General features: G+C 64.4%; 1 protein-coding gene and 1 long non-coding RNA gene across 2 annotated transcripts in view; one reads left to right on the forward strand and one right to left on the reverse strand.

The window, feature by feature from the left end:
- Positions 1–20,851, reverse strand: part of ZFPM1 (zinc finger protein, FOG family member 1) — a 39,714-nt gene that overhangs the window by 3,816 nt on the left and 15,047 nt on the right. Inside the window, exons 2-8 of the mRNA XM_032389958.1 lie at positions 15,369–15,502; positions 6,282–6,384; positions 4,422–4,628; positions 1,806–2,039; positions 1,393–1,488; positions 1,178–1,324; positions 3–993 (exon numbers count right to left, since the gene is read on the reverse strand). Coding sequence (XP_032245849.1) covers positions 3–993; positions 1,178–1,324; positions 1,393–1,488; positions 1,806–2,039; positions 4,422–4,628; positions 6,282–6,384; positions 15,369–15,502 — 1,912 coding nt within the window. The remainder of the gene's footprint in view (positions 1–2; positions 994–1,177; positions 1,325–1,392; positions 1,489–1,805; positions 2,040–4,421; positions 4,629–6,281; positions 6,385–15,368; positions 15,503–20,851) is intronic.
- Positions 2,055–4,001, forward strand: LOC116623073. Its single transcript, XR_004297669.1, has 4 exons — positions 2,055–2,735; positions 3,132–3,207; positions 3,317–3,441; positions 3,861–4,001. It is a non-coding gene; the product is annotated as an uncharacterized LOC116623073 (long non-coding RNA).

A 20,851-nucleotide genomic window follows, 5' to 3' on the forward strand; every position in this document is an offset into this window, starting at 1 on the left:
CCCGCCGCGCCCGCCGCACGGGCGGCGCGGCGGGCGCGGCGGGCGGCGCCGGCGCGGGGGTCCCGGGGGTCCCGGCGGGCGCGGGCCGGCGCGGCGGCGGGTCGTGACGCGAGGCGCAGTAGTAGCGCTTGTGCACCGTGTAGGTCTCGTGGCGGCTGAAGCGGATGTTGCAGGCCTCGCACAGCGTCCGGCGGGGGTCGTCGTCCTCGTCCGCCCCGCTGCCCGGGCTCGGGCTCCCTGGACTGCCTTCCCGGCCCCGGCCGCCCCCCTCGGCCTCGGGCTCGGCCTCGGGGGTGGCTGCGCCCCCCGCCTCGTCCTCGCGCGTCCCGGAGCCTGGCGACGCGTGCCTCGCATCGGCCTCTGGGGGCGGTGGGCCGGGGGGCGCGCGCGCGGGGGTCTGGGGCACCTTGGCCCTGCGCGCGGGGGGCGCGTCGTCGGGCGGGCGGCGGCCGGAGCAGTAGAGGCGCTTGTGCACGTAGAAGTTGTTGACGTTGTTGAAGGTGATGTCGCACTCGAAGCACGTGGCGCCCTTGGGGGCCCCCGCGAAGAGGCCGGCCTGCGCCCCCGCTCCCGCCTGCAGCCGGCTGTGCACGAGCTCGGACATCTTGGCCAGGATCTCTGAGGCCGGGGGCGCGGCGGGGAACTGCGGCAGGAAGAGCGCGCCGGGGCCGGGGCTGGAGCCGGGCGTGGGGCTGGACAGCTCGGCCTTCACCCTGGCCGGAGCGGGGCTGGGCGGTGAGGGTGACCGCGATGCGGCCGTGGGCCCTGGCTCCGCCTCGGGCTCCTCCGTCGTGGCCTCCGTCTTGATGGCCCGGGGCGCTGCCGGGGGCTCGGTGCTGCCCCCGTTCTGGGGGGCGGCTCTGGCCTCTCCATTGGTGGTCTCTGCCAGGGCCTTCCTGTCCAGTCCTGGCGATGGGGTGGGCGCCAGGCCCGGGTCGGCAGAAGCCAGGGGGCCGTGCAGGGCCGTGTGCTGCTGGAAGCTGGCCAGGCTGTCTGCAGGGAGACCCCGGGGGCCACACTTCAGGGCTGGGGCAGGACCTACCTGGGCCAGACCTGAGGAGGGGTAGGGTGGGAAGGGTCGAACCGGACTGGGCAGAGGTGGCGGAGGGCCAAGATCGAAATGGACTCCTGGTCGCCATTAGGACGGACCCCATCCCTTCCCAGCCCAGGGCCTCACCTGGGGGGAGCTTGGCGGCGGGGTGCCCGGCCCCCGGTGAGTAGATCTCAGCCTTGGAGCCCGGTTGGCAGACCATGTGGTTGGTCACCAGGTGGCTGTAGAGGATGTCCCTTGTGGTGGAGATGAAGCCACAGCTGTGGCAGACACCTGCAGGCAGGCTGGGTATCAGGGCCCTGGGGTGGGGGCTCCCCCCCCCCTGCCCAGCCCCCACCTACCGCTCAGCGTGTCTGTGTGCACCTTCAGGTGCCGCTCACAGTTGGCCTTGGTGGTGAAGGCCGACAGGCAGATCAGACATACGAAGGGGCGTTCTCCTGGAACACAGGGCTGAGTGAGGGGTGGGCTCCTGGAGCCCAGCTGGCCAAGGACCTGTGACATGGGGGCTCTGTTTAAACCCTGCCTCCTCTGCCCCTTGTCCCCTGGGGCTGTGGCAAGGACCTGGCCCCGAGCTGACCATTCTGATGAGCACCGGTGGGCCGTGTATTCGGGAGCACTGTGAGGTGCCCTAGGAGGATAACAGGCCTATGTGGCAGGGCGGGCACCCGGGGCCAGATGGGACAGAAATGCATTGTTGGGTGGGCATGCACACTGCGTTACAGACCGCAGTGGGGGGAGGGGGCGTGGTGCTCACCGCTGTGGCTGCGCATGTGGATCTCCAGGGAGCTGGCGCTGGGGCAGCTCTTGCGGCACTGGGGAAAGGGGCAGACGCGCTCGTGGGGGTAGGTCTCCTTGGGCTTGTCGTCGGCGGCGGGCGCGGCCGCGGAGCCGGTGGTCTGGCGGCTGGCGCAGTAGTAGAGCAAGTGGGCTTGCAGGTTTCTCTCGCTGCGGTACCAGATTCCACAGTCTTTGCAGGGGAAGACGTCTTCTGTGGGGCGGGGGAGAGAGCGCGCCCGCAACTCAGGGCGAGGCACAGAGCCTCCAGAAACGGAGGGCTTGGTGCTGCCGGCCCCTGACTTCCTGAGGAGTGGGGTGTGTGAATGGGGCCTTCCCTCCTGGTCACTGCTGGTCACTGGGTTCTCTTTCTCTAGCTCTCCAGGATGCCCCAGGATCGCACGGATGGGGTCTCTGACTAACCCCCCAGGCTGCCTCCCAACAGTGAGCCCCCCAGAGACGCCAGAGCCTCAGCGGGCACCCGCGGCAGGGCTGTGGCCATGTCCACAGGCACCCGAGGGAGGGGGGCGGCCACGTGCCAGTGATCGTGTGCTGTGAGGGGGCTTGAGGGATGGCGTGAACCTGGGCCCCTGTGGAGGAAACGTGTGTGTTCATGGGAGCAGGTCTGAGCGGCCAGGTGCACAGGGAACCCCTGAAGCACGCGGGCAGGAGGACGAGAGTGGAGCGTGGCTCTGGGCGGCCTCGGGGGGGGGGTGAGGCTGGGGGCTGCAGAGGAAGAGGAGCTTGCCCTGTCTCTCCTCTTAGCCCTCCCCGCAGTGTTTTCACATCAAGTACGGATGGGCCAGCATCGCTTAATTCAGCACGTTTATCTCAAGACAGGTGGCCTGGGACTTTTCGGTTGTAGGAGCTCAGATTGCGGGGGCGGCAGAGGGGTTCCCAGCTGGTGAAGGTCTCTGACGGGTGGTTCTCAGGGTCTTGCTGCAGAATGCTGTTTGCTCCATGGCCCCCTGCCCCTTGGATGAAGACAGGGCGGGGGGGGCTTGTTCTGGGCCCCGGAACGTGTCCGGGCTCTAGTGCAGCTTAAGACCTGATTCTCATCCCGGCGTCTCTGAGGTTTATCCTGGGTCCACAGTTGTGGCGGGGGGGGGGGGGGGGGGGGGCGGTCCTCAGGGCAGCTCTGTTCTCTATCAGCTGAGGCGCTGAGCTGGGATTGGAATCTGAAAGGCCCCTGGTGGGTTTGTTTCTGTCCCTGCGGGGCCAGGGCTGCTGGCTGTGGGTGGGGAGAGGGGGGGGGGGGCCTCAGCCCTGAGGTTTAGTGAGGACAGTCGTGGTCCCCCTACCCCAGGGCTGACCACGGCTGAGTCCTGGTGGTGCGGGTACCCTGCACAGATGCCTGGTGTTACCACGAGCCCATTGCACAGGTGAGAAAACAGAGGCCAGAGTGGTTGCGTCCTAAGAATTAAACCAGGTATGATGGACTCTGTATTGAGGCTTTTCTAGCCCACAATAGCAACGGTCCTGCTGTTTCAGGGTAAGGCGTGGACCCTCAAGCGGAGAAAGTTCTCCCAGCACCTCGGAGCGTCCCCTGCCTCAGCGCTGGGGACTGGACTGACCCTGCTGGGCACTGTGGGCACCACATGCTCCTGGCAACCAAGGTAAGGTGGCCGTCCTGGCCCCGGAGAGCCCCTTCCCCACCCACAACTTCAGTGTCTGGATGGGGTCCTGCCCCCAGTCCCCCCGAGGACCCACGCTCCCTGGAGGGCTCTGGGGGGGGGGTGAATCTCACACGTGCAGCTCGTCCCTCTCCCCCCGTCATTTCCGTCAGCCCACAAATGCACACCAGGATTGCCTGAGTTTCAGCAACGCAAACCACGTCCCCTCCACACACTCGGTCTCTCCACGGCCAGGATGTCGTGCACCCCCCCCCCCCCGCCTGCAGCTGATGCCCCCGACGTGGGTCTGCAGGTGCTGCCTCCAGGGCTCCCCTTTGGTGTCCCAAAGCCACCTGGGGTCAGGGCAGGTCCCCCACCTGGCCTGTGCTTCCAGCCCTCCTCATGTTTGACTTCCTCAAAAGGTCCCTTTCCAAGTTCGCAGCCCTGCAGTTGGGATCCTACCCTTCACTCTGAGAGGAAATCCTAGCCCTTGCCTGGAACCACTTTGGGAGAACACCGTGCTGGGCTTGGGCCCCCCAATAAAGTCGGCCACGGCCATCCTATGATCGTGTCCCCACCTTACTTCATGAGATGCGTCGTGCTCGAGGCCACCCCACCCCCCGGAAGGCTATCTGTGCCCCTCGCAACAGGCTGGGTGACCCCAGACCCCTCGGTTCAGCGTGGATGGCGGGAGTGCAGCAGAGTGAACCCTGCTTCGCAGTGAGAGAGCACCCCAGCAGGGAGTGAGTGACGGTGCTCTTTCGGCCCAGGCGACACCTGGCCGTGTCTAGTGACGCGTGTAGACGCGGCCCTGGCATCCGCCGGGGTGGGAGCCAGGCTGCTGCTCAGCATCCCACCGTGGGCATGGAGCCCGCCCCCGAGCCACCCTCACGGGCTGCAGCACGACCTGCGCTGCTCAGAGCCCAGTGGTAGCCCACCCTGCTGGGTCCACGGCGCCCAGGTGGCACGGGCTGTGTACTCACTGTTGATGACCGCTGTGGCCAGGATGGACGCCATGCCGGCCTGCTGGGGCAGGAGCTGGATGTCGGCAGGGGCCGGGCACTCGGGCTCCGCTGGCTCCTCCTTCACAGGGCGGCTGGGGGTGCCCCGGGGCTCGGCCGCTGTGAGCAGCACGCTCAGCAGGCCGCCCGTGGGCACCGGCTTGGTGAGTCTGCACCAGAGGGCTTCATCTGTGGGGGCAAAATCCTCGGTGGCGGGAGGGCCGGGGGCGGCTCACCCTACCATCCCGAGCCCCTCCCCACGGCCCCCTCCTGGAGACCAGGGTTCTGAAGTCGGAGGTGGGGGATGGAGCCCGGTCAGGGGGTGACCGGCTGGCTCCCCGGGCCTGCCCGCTCCCACCTAGTGGGAAGGCCCTGAAGACGGCCCGCATGGCTGCCCGGGAGAAGGGTGGCCTGAGGGACAGGCAGCAGAGCCCGGGGCCACGGGCCCGGAGCTGCCAGGCAGGCCCTCCCACTTCTCAGCTCCACTGGGAGCCGCCGTTCCCACGGTAGCCAGCAGGGGGCAGCCTCTGCCAGCCACCCAGGCACCTGCCTGCTCACCTGCATCCTGCTTGAGGCCACCAGGAACCCTACACCGAGGCGCAGCCCTGCCCCCCACCCCCCAGGCCAACCTCGCGCCCGTCAGCTCTGTGAGGACCTTGTCCTGCCTGGTGGACAGTGGCCGGAGCCCTGCTGACCGGGGCGGGAGGGGCAGGCCAAGCAGCACTAACTGGCCCGCTTGCTGGCTGGGTGTACAAACCCAGGGCTGACGGCACCTCCAAGCACCCCTTGATGGGTGGGGGGCTGGCGTCCTCCCCCACCCATGGAGGGGGCAGAGGGGTGAAGGGTGGCCCAGGTTCCCAGACGCTGGGCTCAGCACCTGCGCTGGACCTCCATCATGCCACGGAGGCTCCCATGTGGGGACAGAGCTGGAGGGAGGGGCTGCCCACAAGGCCCACTGGGCTGGGCTGGGCACATGCCGCCTGGCCTGCCCCTGATGGCTTCTAGCTCCCTCCTGAAATGAGAGCTGCCCCCAGGACAGGGCTTTGCCTCCTCTGGGAGCATTCAGCCGAATGTGCTGCGTGCAGGGAGGCAACGTGTCCGTGGCACCCCCCCGGAACATTCCAGCAAAACAGAGCCCCCCACTGGGGAATGAGGCCCTCTCCTGTGGTTGCTGGGCATACACCCTCCCGATGGCCACGCTGGCTGGACAGACCTCGTGTGGCTGTAGAAATTGTCACGATTCTCTGCTGACATCATCCCCTTGGGGACGGAGGGGATCTCCACTGCCCTGACATGCTGGTTGTCACACACCGAGAAGACCGTGTCACCCTTCGCTTAGGGGTCAAACCTCCCAGGCAGGCGGGACCGTGGCCTTGGCAATGGAAGCCCCCGCCTCACGTCTGAGCACCTTGAGCTCTCTGAGCAATAGGGGAGGGGGATGCTCCCCCTCCTCCCTCCCGGGCCACTCCTTCTAGAAGGTGCAGGGAGGCAGGCCCAAAAACAGAGGCCCAAGAAGGCCAGGGGACGTGGCCCCGGCCCCACGAGGCTGGGTCTGAACGTGGCCCTCCTGCTCTTCCCCCAGGACGAGCCAGACTACATAGGACTGTAATATGTGTACATACCTCAGCCCACCTGGCCTGGGGTTCTCTGCTGACCCCGGCGGTCTCCCAGAGGCCCGGGAAGAGAAGCAGCGCCCCGGCCCCCCGAGCGCCCCGAGGCCCGGCCCTAGCTCGCCTCCTCTGCTCAGCCCGGCAGGCTGCTTTCCCTTTAAGGGCCAGCCCAGGGCCAGCTGAGGGGCCCCCACCTGCCGGAAGGCCGCGAGGGAAGCGCCAGGATACCAACCCTTCCGGTAGATCTCCGCGTTGGCTTCGGCCTCGGTCAGGGCCCGTGGCAGCGACGTGAGCCAGCAGGGCTGGTCCTCCAGCAGCAGCGTCAGGGCGGGGCCCTGGGGGGAGAGGAGGGGAGAGGAGGGGCTCGTCAAGGACCCGGCGCGGGAAGAGGCTGGCCGAGGGCCCCGCGTGGCGCCCGGGGAGGAGCCCGTGACCCCCGGCAGGGAGGCCGGGCTGCAGCCTGCTGCCCCTCACTGGGCGCTGTGCGGCCAACGCCGAGCAGGCTGCTGGCACCTCCCGTGCGCGGGGCATTGGGCTCTCTTGGAAACTGAGGCCCAGGGAGCAGCGGAGCCGGGATTCGCCCAGATCTGTGTTCTCGCCCTGCCCCCCTGCTCTAGCCGCCTGATGGGTGCCACGGGGCAGCCCGTGGGGCGCACGGGCCAGACTGAGCACAGGTTCCTCCCACACAGGCCCCCAGAGTGAGCTCCCAGAGCTGAGGCTGAGCGTGGCCTGGAGGAGACGGTGTCTCCCCAGAGAGGGGCTTCTAGGTCCTCCCCGAGGCTGGGGGGTGGTTCCCTGCCTGCTACGGGGCATGGCAGGCCCACCTCTGTCCCGTCCGCCCTGAGGCCAGCCCACGGCAGACATGAGCACATCCTCCTGGGCCCAGTAGCTGAGGCCCCCAGGCAGCAACATGACCCCATGCCAAGGCTGGCTCGGCCTCCCTGAGGCTCCCAGAGACTGACATCCGTGTGTGGGGTTAGGGCGGAGAGGGGGCAAATGGGGGCGCGGCTCACGCAGCACCACCTCGCCCAGCCACGTCCTCTCCCCGGCTCTGTCTGCAAGCCGGGCCTTTGCAGTGCCCGGAAGGCAAGTGTGCTCTGGGCTCAGCCCATGAGGCTGCTGCTGGGGGCCTGCAGAGTGGGGCTCCCTGATTTCTGACACCCAGGGCCACCCCAGCAGGAGAGGAAGCACACAGAGCCTGGTGCCGGGGAGGGAGGGCCCCCGCTCAGACGTTGAGAAGACCAGGCACAGGTCTGTGGGGGCAGAACCCTGGCCTGGCTTTGCCCTAGGAGGCTGGGGTGACTCCTGCCACATCCGGGCCCTCAGCCCCAGTGCCAGGCCTGGGATCTGGGCCGGCTGCTTCGACTGGGGTCCCCAAGCTCCGCCACCGGGCACATTACGCACCCACTTTGGGGTACTTTTGTTTTATGCAAATAAGTGCCTTTTATTCAGAAATGGTGCATGGGGACCTGGCATCGGAGAACCAGTATCACCTGGAAAGGCTGCCACCTAGACTGGGTGGCTGTGTGCACCCCAGGGGTCCACACAGCCGCCGGCCGGGACACCACCATGGTGGGACACGATGGTGTGTGAGGTGTCCTCCGAATCTGGGCACCTCCTTGCCAGCTCCAAGCCCAGGTGCTTCCCTCCTGCCCGGGGACAACACAGGCTGCGGAGCCGGGCTTTGGGGTCCAGGCCAGGCGTGGCCTCCCCTGCTGTGACCTTGAGCCGAGTATCACCTGCAATCTGAGGTGAGCCCTCTGTCCACTCTGCCCGCTCGTCCCTACCCTGCGGCAGACTCAGGCCCACGAGCCCAGCGCTCCTGGGGTAACCCCTAACAAGGCTGGGGCAGCGTGGCCAGTGGGGTGCCATGGAAGGGGCAAGTGGCGACTAATGGCCAGAGGGGCGAGCTCTAGCTGTGGGAGCAGAAGCGGCCTGCCCCCATGCCTGCCCTCTCTGCAAATGGGCACTGCCCCTCGTGCTCGGAGCTGTGACCAACCCACGTGCCTGTCACAGGCCTGCCATCGCCCTGCTCCCTGCTCCCGGTGGTGGGGCTGGGTGGTCGAGGCCTCTCTGCCACTCAGCCCCTCCTGGGGCACCGGAAGCATCGATCTGCGCGAAGCCCTCCCTTCCAGCCGTGCCCACCTGTGCGCGACCAGCACACAGACAACAGGAGCCCCCTGCCTCCTCGCTTTCGCCTTCCCTTCGGCCGGCAGGACACGGCAGGCAAGGGCCGCGCCTTTGGGTGCAGAAGGCTGGGGTCCACTGGGGCCCCAGGTCAGCAAGTGCCACAGGTCAGCCTGGGGAGAGCATTTCCACCACAGCAGGTAATACCCTGCTTTTCGCAGACATCTGGTGATCCCACAGCTGGGGGTCCCGCCGGCTCGGGGGGAGGGGGCACGGCGGCCCCCACGTCCAGCTGCGCTGACCTGGACAGCGGCTTGCAGCAAGGCGGGGCCGGGCCTCAGGAGTCTCTAATGAATATTAATGAGCAGAGGAGGGTGAAAAAAATTAATCTGCCTGATCCTCCGATTGGCGCTGTGGTAACGATATGAAATCTAATTATTCGTCCCAATATTTCTAACCCTCAAACTGAGACTGACAGCCTCCCGGTAGGTTTAATGCTTATCACCCGCAGGAGCTGCGTGCTCCCAGCATGATAAAAACGCGCACGGCTTTGCTGACGCTGCACATCCCCGCGCTCTCCGTGTACCGCCCGCGAGCGAAGGCGGCAGCGCCGCGGTCCCACCAGGGCCCAGCACCTGCGTGGCGGCGGCGGGCAGGCCGGGAGGACGGGGACAGGAGCAGAACGGGCCGGGAGATCTGGGGCCGCCTGACTCGGCCCGTGACCCCTCGATGCCGGGGCCTGGCCCCCCCCCACTTGAATGGGGGCGGCTGGAGACACGACCTTCCGTGGCCTCTCTCCCAGGCCTGCGCTTTGGTCCTGGGGGTGCGGGGTCGCCACCCAGGGAGGGTCTGACAGGTTTTCTCTCCTTCCGCCCCAACCCCCCCAGTTCCGAGCAGCCCGGGGACAGAAGCGCCTTTCTCTGGTGCCTGAAGGCATTGGGCCGAGGCAGGCTCTCTTCCCGGCCGACGCTGTGCTGCCCGTGCGCAGGGACGTGGGGTGTAAGCCTGGGAGGGGCTGTGTGCTGCCGGCCCCCTTCCCTCCACAAGCGCCCCCGGGTCCCATCTGGGTACAGCTCACCCTGGACAGGCCGTGTCTGGGTTCAGGAAGAAGCCTCTCCACCCGCCCAGCCTGCAGCCCCTTGGGGTCGTGCCTGTTCCTCCTGGCTCCAGGATGGCCCCACCTGGCCCTGAGATAATGGGCGGCCGCTTGAAGTTCTCTGGGTGCATCTGAGACCACTCCTTGTTTCCCCCAACAAAGAGGTCACTGTCTGGATTCTATGCCTGCCGATAACCATCAGAAACTCTATCTCTGCCCCATCCGCTGTGACTTTATCTGAGGCTGATCCCAAACCTTGCTAGCCATCTCATGAAACAGCATCAGGGGAAAGGGAGATAGGGGCCCCATTCGGGCAGGGGAAGGGGGTGGCCCAGCCCAGCGAGCCAGACCGCCCTGCAGAAGGTCAGTGGGGTTGCCCAAGCCTCCTCTGGGCCACTGTGGGGCAGGCTCATGGGAGGTCAGGGCTGGGGCAGGGCCCCCACCCACCTCCTTCAGCTCATCCTGAGAAGTCATGTCCCTGTCCTGCGCACCCTCCCAGAGGCAACTGCCTTTCTGTCCTCGGCTCTTCCTCTCCCCCAGACCCTGCAAAGAACCTCCTTCACAGATGAGGATGGAGGCCCACAGAACAGAGTGATGCCCAGGGCCACAGGAGGTGGCTGTGCATACACAGGACTAGAACTGGGGTCTGCATGATCTTGGCTTCCTTCCATCCACTCATCCATCCGTCTACCATCCATTCATCCATCCACCCATCCATCCATCCATCCACCCACCCACCGATCCATCTATCCATCCATCCATCCCTCCCCTCCCTCCATCCATCTACCATCCATTCACCCCTCCACCACCTACCCATCCACCCATCCATCTACTCATCCATCCATCCACCCACCCATCCATCCACCATCCATCATCTATCCATCCACCTACCATCCATCCACCTACCATCCATCCACCTACCATCCATCTACGCATCTACCATCCATCCATTCATCCATCCATCCTCCCTCCCTTCCTCCATCTACCATCCATTCACCCCTCTACCACCTACCCATCCACCCATCCATCCATCCATCCACCTACCACCCATCCATCTACCATCCATTCATCCATCCATCTACCATCCATCCACCTACCATCCATCCATCCCTCCCTCCCTCCTTCCATCCATCCACCCACCATCCATTCACCTGTCCACCACCTACCCATCCACCCATCCATCCATCCTTCTATCCATCCACCAATCATCCATCCACCATCCATCATCTACCATCTATCCATCCATCCATCCTCCCTCCCTTCCTCCATCTACCATCCATTCACTCCTCTACCACCTACCCATCCACCCATCTACTCATCCATCCATCCCTCTACTCATCCATCCACCCACCCACCCATCCATCCATCCATCCATCCATCCATCCATCCATCTGCCCCTCCACCCACCTATCCTTACCTTCCTGCCTCCGCCCATCCATCTGTTCATTTGTTGAACAGTCGCCCAGAGCCTGGTGTGTGCCTGGTGTGGGGGGACCATGACCAGAACATGCTGTCCTGATCTCCCAGTGTGGATGCTGGAGTGGGGAGGCTGACAAGAAACAACCAATGGAGCCAGAACGTTCTAGAGACACAGGCTGAGAAGAGCATGAAGTGTGGTGGGGGTGAGGTGGGGAGCTGTGTGGACAACAGGGATGTGGGCCAAGTGGCCCCCAGCCCTCTTCCTCGGGTGGCCCTTGGGCTCAGGGAGGGAGCCAGCTGTAAGGGTGGGTCTGGTGCCCATGGCTGCCTTGGCCCCAGTGTGGCGGAAGGTGTTCCAGGGTCCCTGAGACCAGGCGGTTCCTCCTCCTGGGCCTCCAGGAGGCCGGTCTGAGTTGACCCTTTGCACCCACAGCGTCTCCCAGACCCTGCTTCTACAACTGCAGGTGGAGAGGCTGAGGTGTGGGGAGGAAGGGAGTCAGAGACCCAGAAAGGCCAGTGGCAGGCCTCCTGTCCAGGGGACGTCCACCTCAGAGTGCCCCACACCGCCTTCCTCACCACCCTGGTGCTCCAGCCAAGCCCAGACCTGACCATCTCCTCAGGGGCTGCCCTGTGGAGGCTCAGGGACCAACCTGGGCTGGACCCTGGCTCTGCTGCTTGCTAGCTCTGTGGAGCAGGCTGAATGTGCCCCCAAAGACATGTCCACCCAGAGCCTGTGGACACAGCCTTATTTGGAAAAAGGGATTAAATTAGGGACAATCCAGATGACATCCTTCTAGATTATCCAGTGTCCTAAATCCAGTACCGAGTGTCCTTATAAGAGCAAAGAGGCAGAGGTGGGTGGCCCTGCTGGGAGGCTGGGCCCTGCTGGGAGGCTGGGCTCTGCTGGGCAATGACCCCCGGTGCCAGCCTCAAGGCTTCTTGCACGAGGGCTGCTCAGAGCCCGTGGGGCCCTGAGGGCCCTGGCCCCACTGCCATCTCCAGCTGAGGGATGGGGGAGGTCCCTCTAAGCTGATCCCTGCATGAAGATGCACGACAGGGCAGAGCTCAGCTGGTCTCATTCCAACCACTCTGGAAGCGGCTTCTCCCCAGTGGACCCGCTGTCCTCCTGGGCAGCCACGGCCCCCACTGCCAGGTCTCACTGATGTCATGGTGGTCTCATGGCTATAGTGGGTAAGCCCTGGGGGGACTACTGGACAGATGGGTCGAGCCACTGTGGGCCAGGCTCGGCATAAGAGTTCGCTCATTCATTCGTTCGCTCATCTGCTCATTCATCTATCCACCCACCCACCTATCCATCCATCCATCCATCCACCCGTCCATCCATCCGTATGTCCATCCGTCCATCCATCCATCCACCTGTCCATCCACCCATCCGCCATCCATTCATTTATCCACCCACCCATTCACCATCCATTTATCCATCCATCCATCCGTCCATTCATCCATCCATCCATCCACCCGTCCATCCATCTATCCACCCGTTCATCCATCCATCCGTATATACATATGTTCGTCGGTCCATCCATCCATCCATCCACACATCCACCCAACCATTCTGAACATTTTTTTGGTATATGACTACAAATTTTAGAGCTGGCTGGGTTTCCAAACCCTGGGAAGTGGAAGCCACAGCTGGATCAGGGAGGGACCTGCCCAAGGTCACACAGCATGTTGGAGCAGGAACCACTCTCGACCCGACCCCTGCCAGGCTCTGTGCACTTGCTGTGTATTTCCTGGGGCTCCCACCCCCAAAAGTCTCGTGTGTGTGTGTGTGTGTGTGTGGGAGGACTGTGAGGGGAGCCCTCCGTTCCCCTTCCCATCTGCAAGTGGCCCAGGGGCTAAGGAAACCAGCAGGGAAGGGTTGCCACACTCTATCAGAGCCCCTCTCTCTCCTTCCTCTCCAAACAGCTAAGACAAACCGCCTGGCGGCTGATAGCACGATCTGGGGTGGGAGGTGCATGGGGGAGAGAACTGGGACCCATCAGCTGAGCTCGATAAGGGGCTCGCTGAAATGTTAGCAAAAATATTTAGACAATAAATGAAGTATCGGAAAGGCGCGCGTATCTTTAAGAAATCAATCATCGTGTACGCTGTGTCTGGACACTCGGCGCCAAGGCGCAGATAGCGCTTGCTGGGGAGATAAGGGTTAATCAAGGATTTAATTCTGTAGGAGATAAAGCTGCAGGGAAGAGCCCGAGAGGCTCCTTCCTCCCTCAGCTGCTCGGCGAGAGCCTCAAAGGCCACTGGCTTCCCTGGCGCGGGTCCCTCGCTCCCCGTGGACATTATCTCTCCGCCTGGAGAGCGTCTCCAACCTTGTGCCAAGTCTCCCCAGGCTGACCTGCGCCCCGGGCCCAAGGAGGACAAAACCCTCAGAGAGGAGGGCGGGGCGGGGACGTGGCCAGGACTCTGGGGCCAGCTCAGCCCTGTCCTTACAGAGCCCGCAGGGGTCTCAGCTTGAGCAGACGTGGGTTGCAATTCTCCCTCTGCTATTTGATCCTGGTGAGTTTACCAAGTCACTTAACCTGCTGGAGACTCAGTTTCCTCATGTGTAAAATGGGGAGCATGCCTCACAATGGTGTGGGCGGGGAAGACGAGGGCCCAGGCGTAAGGATGGGCGTACCCCGGTGTGTGCAGTGAGCGACACCTGTCTGTCCTGGAGGGACTGACTGTCTCCAGAGTGGGGGAGCAGAGGAGAGAGGTGCAGGCCACACGCAGCTGCACCCCTTTGTCCTTTCACTGCTTATGAGAATTCGGAGCCAGGGAACTCCCAGCCCACACACTCCTCCTTCCAGCCATGAACTGCCCCTCAACAGCCCACCCTTTGAAAAGAGAACTGCTGCTTGCATGCCTCCAGTGACGGGGAGCTCATTGCCTCAAGAGACTGCCCTGAACACTAGGGTCTCCATTCCCGCAGTGGAGCCAAAGTCTGCCTTGTGGTTGCCACTGTTTTCTCCCTGCTTGGGCCATGGGACAAGAGGGTCAGCCGTCCTGCAGGGTGGTGGTAAGCTGCCCTGGGAGGTGGGGGTGCCATCAGCTGCCCCACTTTGCAGACCGGCTACAGCTCTGTCCGCCCACCCTCTCCTCTGCAGGGACGCTGGAGGGTCTGCAGGCTCAGGCCCCAGGGACCCCTCAGGGCCTCCCTGTGTCCCCACCGAGGCCCCACAGGCTCAGGAAGCAGAGGCTCAAGGAGCTCAGAAGCCTGCCTGGGAGCATAACTGCCATGAGGGAGGAGGCCACGGGATCGGGACCCTGCACCACGGGGATGGCCTGGTCATGGGCTGGGAGCCCTCGGTCCTGGGCCAGCCTCCCGCTGAGCGGCCGAGGCCTGCACGTGCTCCCCTGAGCCTGGGCGCTCCGCTGTGATGAGCAGTGTGGATGGCCCAGGGGGCCTCAGCCGGGCTGCACGTTTAGACCCTGGGAGACTGCCCGGATCTCTGGAGGCCTAGGCCCCAGCCCAGAGATTCTGACTCGGGTGGGCGCTGTGAATGGCGCTCTGAGGGTCTGCAGCTGGGGACTCCTCCTGCAGCGCCCTACCAGCCCTGCGGACACTGTGCAGCCCGAGTTCCTGCACCCTGGTTTCTGTGGCTGAGAAATGGGGGCTCTGTCGGGCTGGAGCCGGATGGGGCTGTCAGGGCAGCATGGGGCCTCTAGGTGTGGGCGGACCCTCCCCTGCAGCCCGGCCACCGCCTGCTGACCACAGGCCTACACCTGGGGCCTGCAGACCAGGAGGCCCAGCACTGCGGGGCACCCACCAGCCAGGGTGCACCTGGATCAAGCTGCACCTGAATGCAACGCCGGGAATCAAAAAGGGCGCAGGCCTTGGCCGTGCCTGCACGTCTGGGGTGCCTGAGCCCGGGCTTGAGGGGACCCACTCTGGGTGCCTCCTGGCCTTTCAAGCGAGTGGCAGCAGGGCTAGGAGAGGTTTCTTGAATACGCGTCACGGTCAGGTCCCTCCTGGTTCCGGTCCTACCCCATGCTGCCCATTCAGCGGCCCGGTTTCCCATACATCAGTGCCCTTTCTTCCCCAAAATGTATTTTCAAAGGAGCCTTCGTACCCGTGCGAGAGGACGCAGACCGACTTGCCGTAAACAGAAGGCAGTCCACAAGGAACCCCGAAGCGCGTGACCCCATGGCGGCGGCGACTAGCGGGAGGGCGCTGCCCGGGTGGGCTTCCTACTGACAGGCAGGCCAGAAGTGCTGCGGAGGTGAAGACCCTGCGGCACCCGAAGGACCCACAGGGACGAACTGAACCCCAGCCTCTGCTGCAGCGGTCCCTCAGCTCCCGGAAAACCGCCTCGTTTGCCCCCGTTCACGAAGGCCAGGTCCAGCCCCCCACCTCACACACCCGTCTCTTTCTCTGTCTTGCCAGCTTCTACTCATCCAGTAAGGACCTCCTCCAAAAAGCCCTTCCCATGTCACCTCCTCCAGGAAGCCTCCCTTGTGCTCCCAGGCAGTCAAGTCCTTCCCGCCGTCCTGGTCCCAACACCTCAGGCCCCCCTCTCCCGACACACTGCACGCGGAGGGGCAGGCGCTCCTGGGTGGGAGCATAAGCCGGCTGGGCTCCAGGGGCAGAGGGGGTGTGCGCCCTGGGCCGGCCTGCGCCCTGGCTGCGGCGCTGCGGCGGGTGGGTGGGCTGCCGGGGGTGGGGCTCCTTACCGGTTCCACCTGCCCAGGGGATGAGGCTCTGCTCTGGACGTCCCCGCGGAACGGGCCCCAGGACAGGCCCTCGGTGAGGCTGCGCCGAGCCCGCACGCACCTCTGCCTGTCCCGCAGCAGCAGCTCCAGCTCGTCTGTGGGGAGAAACAGCGGGGATGTGAGGCGTGCCCCTAGCGGCGGCCACCCAGCCCCGCCGCCTGCCCGGCACGGTCCAGCTCGGCAGTCCCGTCCCCACCAGGGGTGGGGGTGCCCTGGGGGCCTGGGTTATGGGGACGGCGGCCGGTGTGTGGTTCCAGGAGCTGGTCCAGCCCCTGCAGCAAGCCCTTGTCTGGGGACAGCAGGGACAGGACGGGGTGTCTGCGGCTGGATTTGAGCCGGTGGGACCACGGCTGCTCCGGGAGGACACGTGTCCCCTTGTAGCACCTGCCCGTGCCCAGGATGCACGCGTGGAGCTGGGTCATCCCCGCAGCTCACGTTAGGGGGGCACGTGGTGGAGAGCGAGGACGTCGACGAGGCTGGTCTCCTGGCCTCCGCACAGTCCTCCCAGCCCCTCCCCACCGGCCTGAGCCCCCCACATCCACACAGCAAGCCTGTGGAGGAGGTTGTGGAAACGCTGGGCCCTGATTTCCCCACATCTAAGACTTCCTGCCTCCTTGGGCTGCACGAGGCTTGAATGCATTAATCCACCAACATGCTTAGCACAGCTCAGAGGGGAAACCAAGTCAAAGAGCCACGCACCTCCCCAAGGCCCTTGGCGAAGCCAGAATCTGCCCCTGGGTGGTCCTGACGTTGGCTCCGTTCACTCCCTGCAGATCAGCAGGACGGGGACTGTCCCCAGAATGCTGCTGCCCCCACCCACCCTCCCAGGACCGCTGCTCACTTTCTGGAAAGGTCTGGGCCCTGAGCCTTCCTGCCTCTCTGCATGGCCTCTCCTGGCTCAGGGTGTAAGATGCTCGGGAGCTGCGGCCACCTGCGCCATGGTGGGGGGCGGGGCTGCAAACTCTCCAGGCGCCGACAGCTCCCGTGGCCCAGGTGGTGGCCCCCGTGGCACGTGTTGGAGGGCCACCACAGGGTGTGGTCGCATTTCTACAGACAGACGGGCCTCTGCTGCGAGTCCCTGAGACAGTCATTCTCCCCAGGGCGGGACATGGGGTCGGACAGGGTCTGCATTCAGGCTCCTGGGTTCAGCCCAGCCTCACTGCATGGTCCACAGGACCTTCTACAGTGGGCTGAATGATGGCGCCCAGAAGATACCTCCACCTAGAACTTGTGAATGTGCACTTATTTGGAAAAAGGGTCTTTGCAGATGTAATCAAGTTAGAAGCCCGAGAGGAGACCATCCTGGATCATCTGGTGGGACCCTAAATCCAATGACAAATGTCCTTATAAAAGACACACAGAAGAGACAGGGGAGGCGGCCACGCGAAGACAGGCAGAGACCAGAGTGACGGGGTCAGGAGGAAGCCACACTGTAGCCCCTGGAGCTGGGGGAGACAGGAAGGACCCTCCCCCCAGAGCCTCCAGAGGGAGCGCGGCCCAGCACTTGGAGAAAACAGATTTCTGATGTGTTAAGGCCCCAAGGTTGTGTGTGTTTGTCGGGGCCACCCTGGGAGATTCACAACGGGCACGTCACCTGCCCTGCCTGAGCCTCAGTGTCCTCGTGGGACAAGGGGACGCAGTGGTCACGCCCTCAGAGGGCGGTCCCTTCCCTGATCCCACGCCCTCTGCCCAGGAAGGCTGGGCCACCTTGTACCTTGGGTGCCATCCGGGCTGCCTGGGCCCACGGAGGCCTCACGTGGCCTGCCCTGGTCCCCAAGCAAGCGCTGTGGCGGCAGCCCCACTTCCTGGAGCCCCGATCGGGCAGGCTGTGGCCTTAATGGGCCCGATTATCAGATAACTGCCGGCCTAATGGCAGAGATAAGGTGTAAATACGCCAGGAGGCCCAGCTAAAACGTTCTAACTGGGTCCTTGTCTTCCCAGGGGCAGATAAGATGGCAGGGGACCAGGTCGAGGCTGAGGAGGCCGGCGCCCCTTTATCAGCCCCCCAGAGAGGGGGCAGAGACTGGCTCTGTCACTTTGCAGCTCGCCCATGAGGGACCATGTCCCTTGCCAGCCCACCCAGGACACCTGGGCCCCAGCCCAGGGTGCTGCCCATGGGCCACCCCCTCCCTGGCCCCACAGGTCCCATCCTCAGGGATGGGAGTGTGACCCAGCCGGCACAGTCACCCACCCCTGCTCCAGTGGCCTGATGAAGTCAGCCCTCTCTTTACGCCCCCGGTACAGATGAGAACACTGAGGCCTCAAGAGGTCACGCAGCTGGCAGCGGGATGTCAGGGTCTGAACCCAGGCCCCCTGGCTCTAGATGCTGACCCAGGGCCCTGGGTGTATGTGGGTCTCTGGTTCCCCGCCTGGCTGGCCCTCAGGGGACGGGCATACATGAGGGAGGGGAGGAGGAGGAGGAGGAGAAGACTATCTAAAGGCAAGCTTGCTGGGACTCATTTGTCCGTCCACCCGTCTGCCAAGCCATCCGAGGCTGGTGGGGAGCTCACGATGGACTGAGCCTGTTCACCTCCCCCCCCGACTCCCCAGCTCATGGAGGGGGGTCAAGGGAGAACTGTCCAGCGTCCTCATGCTGCGGCCTGCCCCTCTGTGGGCAACCAGAAACCTCAAAGCAATCCGGGGTCGGCTTGCACTTGGGCCTCTGAACAAGGATGGCCACACACCTCTCTGGACTGCATTTCTCCTGCTGGGACCACAGACGAGACAGGGAAGGTGACCGGAAGCCCCTCCATTTCCACCTCGCTCCCCATCAGCATCCAGAGCATGTGGAAGGAGCCCATTGTGGCCTCATCGGGCACAGAGCCCCCATTAGGACATGACACCTTCCACCTGAGGCTGGTGGCCCACCTTCCCATGGGAGGAGCAACTGGGAATTCAGTGCGTGGGGGGCCGGCCCGGGGGTCCCTGAGAGTAGAGGAGGAGTGGGGGCAGCCCTGGGCTGTCTCAGGGCCCCGGCCTCGTGGTGATGGAGGGAAGGAGCCGAGCCAGTGTGCCTCCTCGTCCCGCCCACATGGGCACCCACAGGCAAACAGCCATGCTCCCTAATCGGAGCCCCAGGGCCAGCGGGCCGAGCCTGCCAGATAACAGCATGGCTGGTATTTCCCACGGCAGCCACTCCATCTTCTGGGTATCATGCATTGCCAGAGGGAGGGCTGGCTCCCGATAAAGGCTTCCATTCTGCAAGCCTGAGGGCAGAACCCACCACTCAGGCCTGGGAGAGGTGAGGAGGCCAGGGAGCCGAGGAACTTGGGTGAGGGATAGGGCAATGCTCACCACGAAAACCCACCTTTCTGCTTCAGGGAGGCCGGCTCCGAAGGGCTGTGCATTAGGAAGGGCTATGGCAGGTACCTGGCTGGGGGAGGGGAACATGGCTGGATCTCAGCCCCAGCTCACCCAGAGCCCTTGCTACAGTGCACAACCTGGGCAACTGTACATGGTGGCCCTGGTGATATTCAACATCCATCTACTCAGATAAGCTATTTCTAGCAAACAGTTCCTGTCCAACCTCTTGCACAGTGGAAACAGGGTCAAGCGGTATTAGAGCCTAGTTAGCACCTGCCAGAGACCCTCTCCTAACCAGAAGCAAAACTGCATCAGCAAAGTGGGGTGGGTGGGGCCACCCACTCCTGGCAGGCTGGGAGCCTCATAAGGGTTCAGCTCAAGGCCAAGAATGAAATAAACGTATAGATGAGCGAGGGCAAGGGGCGAAGGGGTGGGAGACGCGGAGCTGGCAGGCGGGGACTGACAGGCAGGAAGACACAGTTATTTTTAAACAGCCTCTATAATAGCCAGAGGGCCCGTGGTGGCCGAAGAGACAGCTCCCAACCACACACACAGGAAACCTGGGGCCATGAGCACCCCAGCCACACTGCAGGCTCTGTCTCTGGACTCGGGGCTCAGTGCTCACTCAGTCACAAAACCCCGTGTGGGCACCTGGCACAGGGATGAGGGAGGCATAGCCTCTGCCCTCTGTGTCTCCCAGGAAACATGGGTGGTGGCAGCTGGGAGGGTGGGCCAGTTGGGGTGGGCTTCCAGGTGGAGGTGTCCTTCTCCCGGGCAGCCTCCTGTGAGCGGGCTACTTTCTCTTCCCAGCTCCAGCCCAGTCCTGGCCTCCATCCCCGTAGTGAGCTACAGGGTGATGCCACCTGCCCTGAGAACGCGTGATCCCAACACGCTTCCTGGCCCCATTCATGGAGCCTTGGCCACGCCCTGTACAGTTTGCAGGGACCCCCCTGCCCCACTGAAGTTCTCCCCGTGCACAGGGGAGGGCATCGAGGCCCAGAGAGGTTCAGCTACTGGCTCAAGACCCGCGACGGGGAGGTGAGATGCGAACCAGAGCCCCAGCCATGCTCACGGCCAGATCCCCGACACCCTTTCCTGGGCTGACGTGGAAGGCGGCAGAGTGAGGGGGACGCCGCTGGAAGGGAGGCGGGCACGCGCGGCAGGCTGACTCCTGCTGTCCTCAGTTTCCCCTTCTGTACTGGTCTCCTCGGGGAGGGGGCAGGCCCCCATGGGGGTCAGGCTGTCACTATAGACACCACATCAGGGCAAGGGCTAATTTATTCCGGCAAACAACCCCACACACATGATTTCCAGAACAAACACGCCGCAGCGGGATTCAATTTCGCCCCCCAAGCATCTGTGAGGAACCAGACGAGAGAATTCAGCCCTTACATATTTATATGATTTAAATGTCTGTTTGGGTCTCAAAGCCCTCTGACGGCGTCCCAAGGGGACTAAGGAGGCAGGGCTGAGTGTTGCCCCTTCTGGGGTCCCGACAGAGGGGGTGGCCGGGTGAGAGACCTGGGGTCTGCAGTCAGCAGGCCACGGCCGGGTCCCACCTCTGTCCAGCGCCCGCTGGCCTCAGTTTACCTCCTGGGCCGGTAGGTCTGAGGGTAAAGGCGAGCGTGTCAGTCTGAGAGGCCAGCACTGCTCTTCCTCCCTGGGCTGTCCCGGGTCGCGGGGCCCAGCCCAGGGTGGCCGCTGAGCCACGGCCCCCGGCCCAGCTCTGCCTCGTGCCCTGCAGAGCCCTCGGGGGCCACAACCCCCACAGTGCGCAGTGAGCTGGTGAGGCGGCGGCTCTGGTCTGCAGAGAGCTCGAGGTTCCACGGCAGGGGTGCAGCCACTGCTCAGACCTGCCCTCCTTCCCGACGGAGGGGCCGGGGCTCTGACCCCGAGCCCATGAGGTCTCGGCCCCCCGCCCCCGCCCCTGGCTTGTGGCTCTGACTGGGGGCAGCCCTGTGGCCTGTGGGAGTATCCGAGCTCAGGGGCTACCTCCGCACCCTGCGGGCTGGCTTCTCCTTCCAGGGGCCAGGCGGTGCTCATGCTAATGGCCGGTGGTCTCCAGAGCAGAGCGGCAAGCCCAGCTGCCCCGCAGCCCCCCGCCCTGCACGGTGGGCTCTGGGGTCAACGCCAACGCTCAC

Source organism: Phoca vitulina, unplaced genomic scaffold, assembly GCF_004348235.1.
Source record: "Phoca vitulina isolate PV1807 unplaced genomic scaffold, GSC_HSeal_1.0 scaffold56, whole genome shotgun sequence".
NCBI classification, from domain to species: Eukaryota; Metazoa; Chordata; class Mammalia; order Carnivora; family Phocidae; genus Phoca; species Phoca vitulina.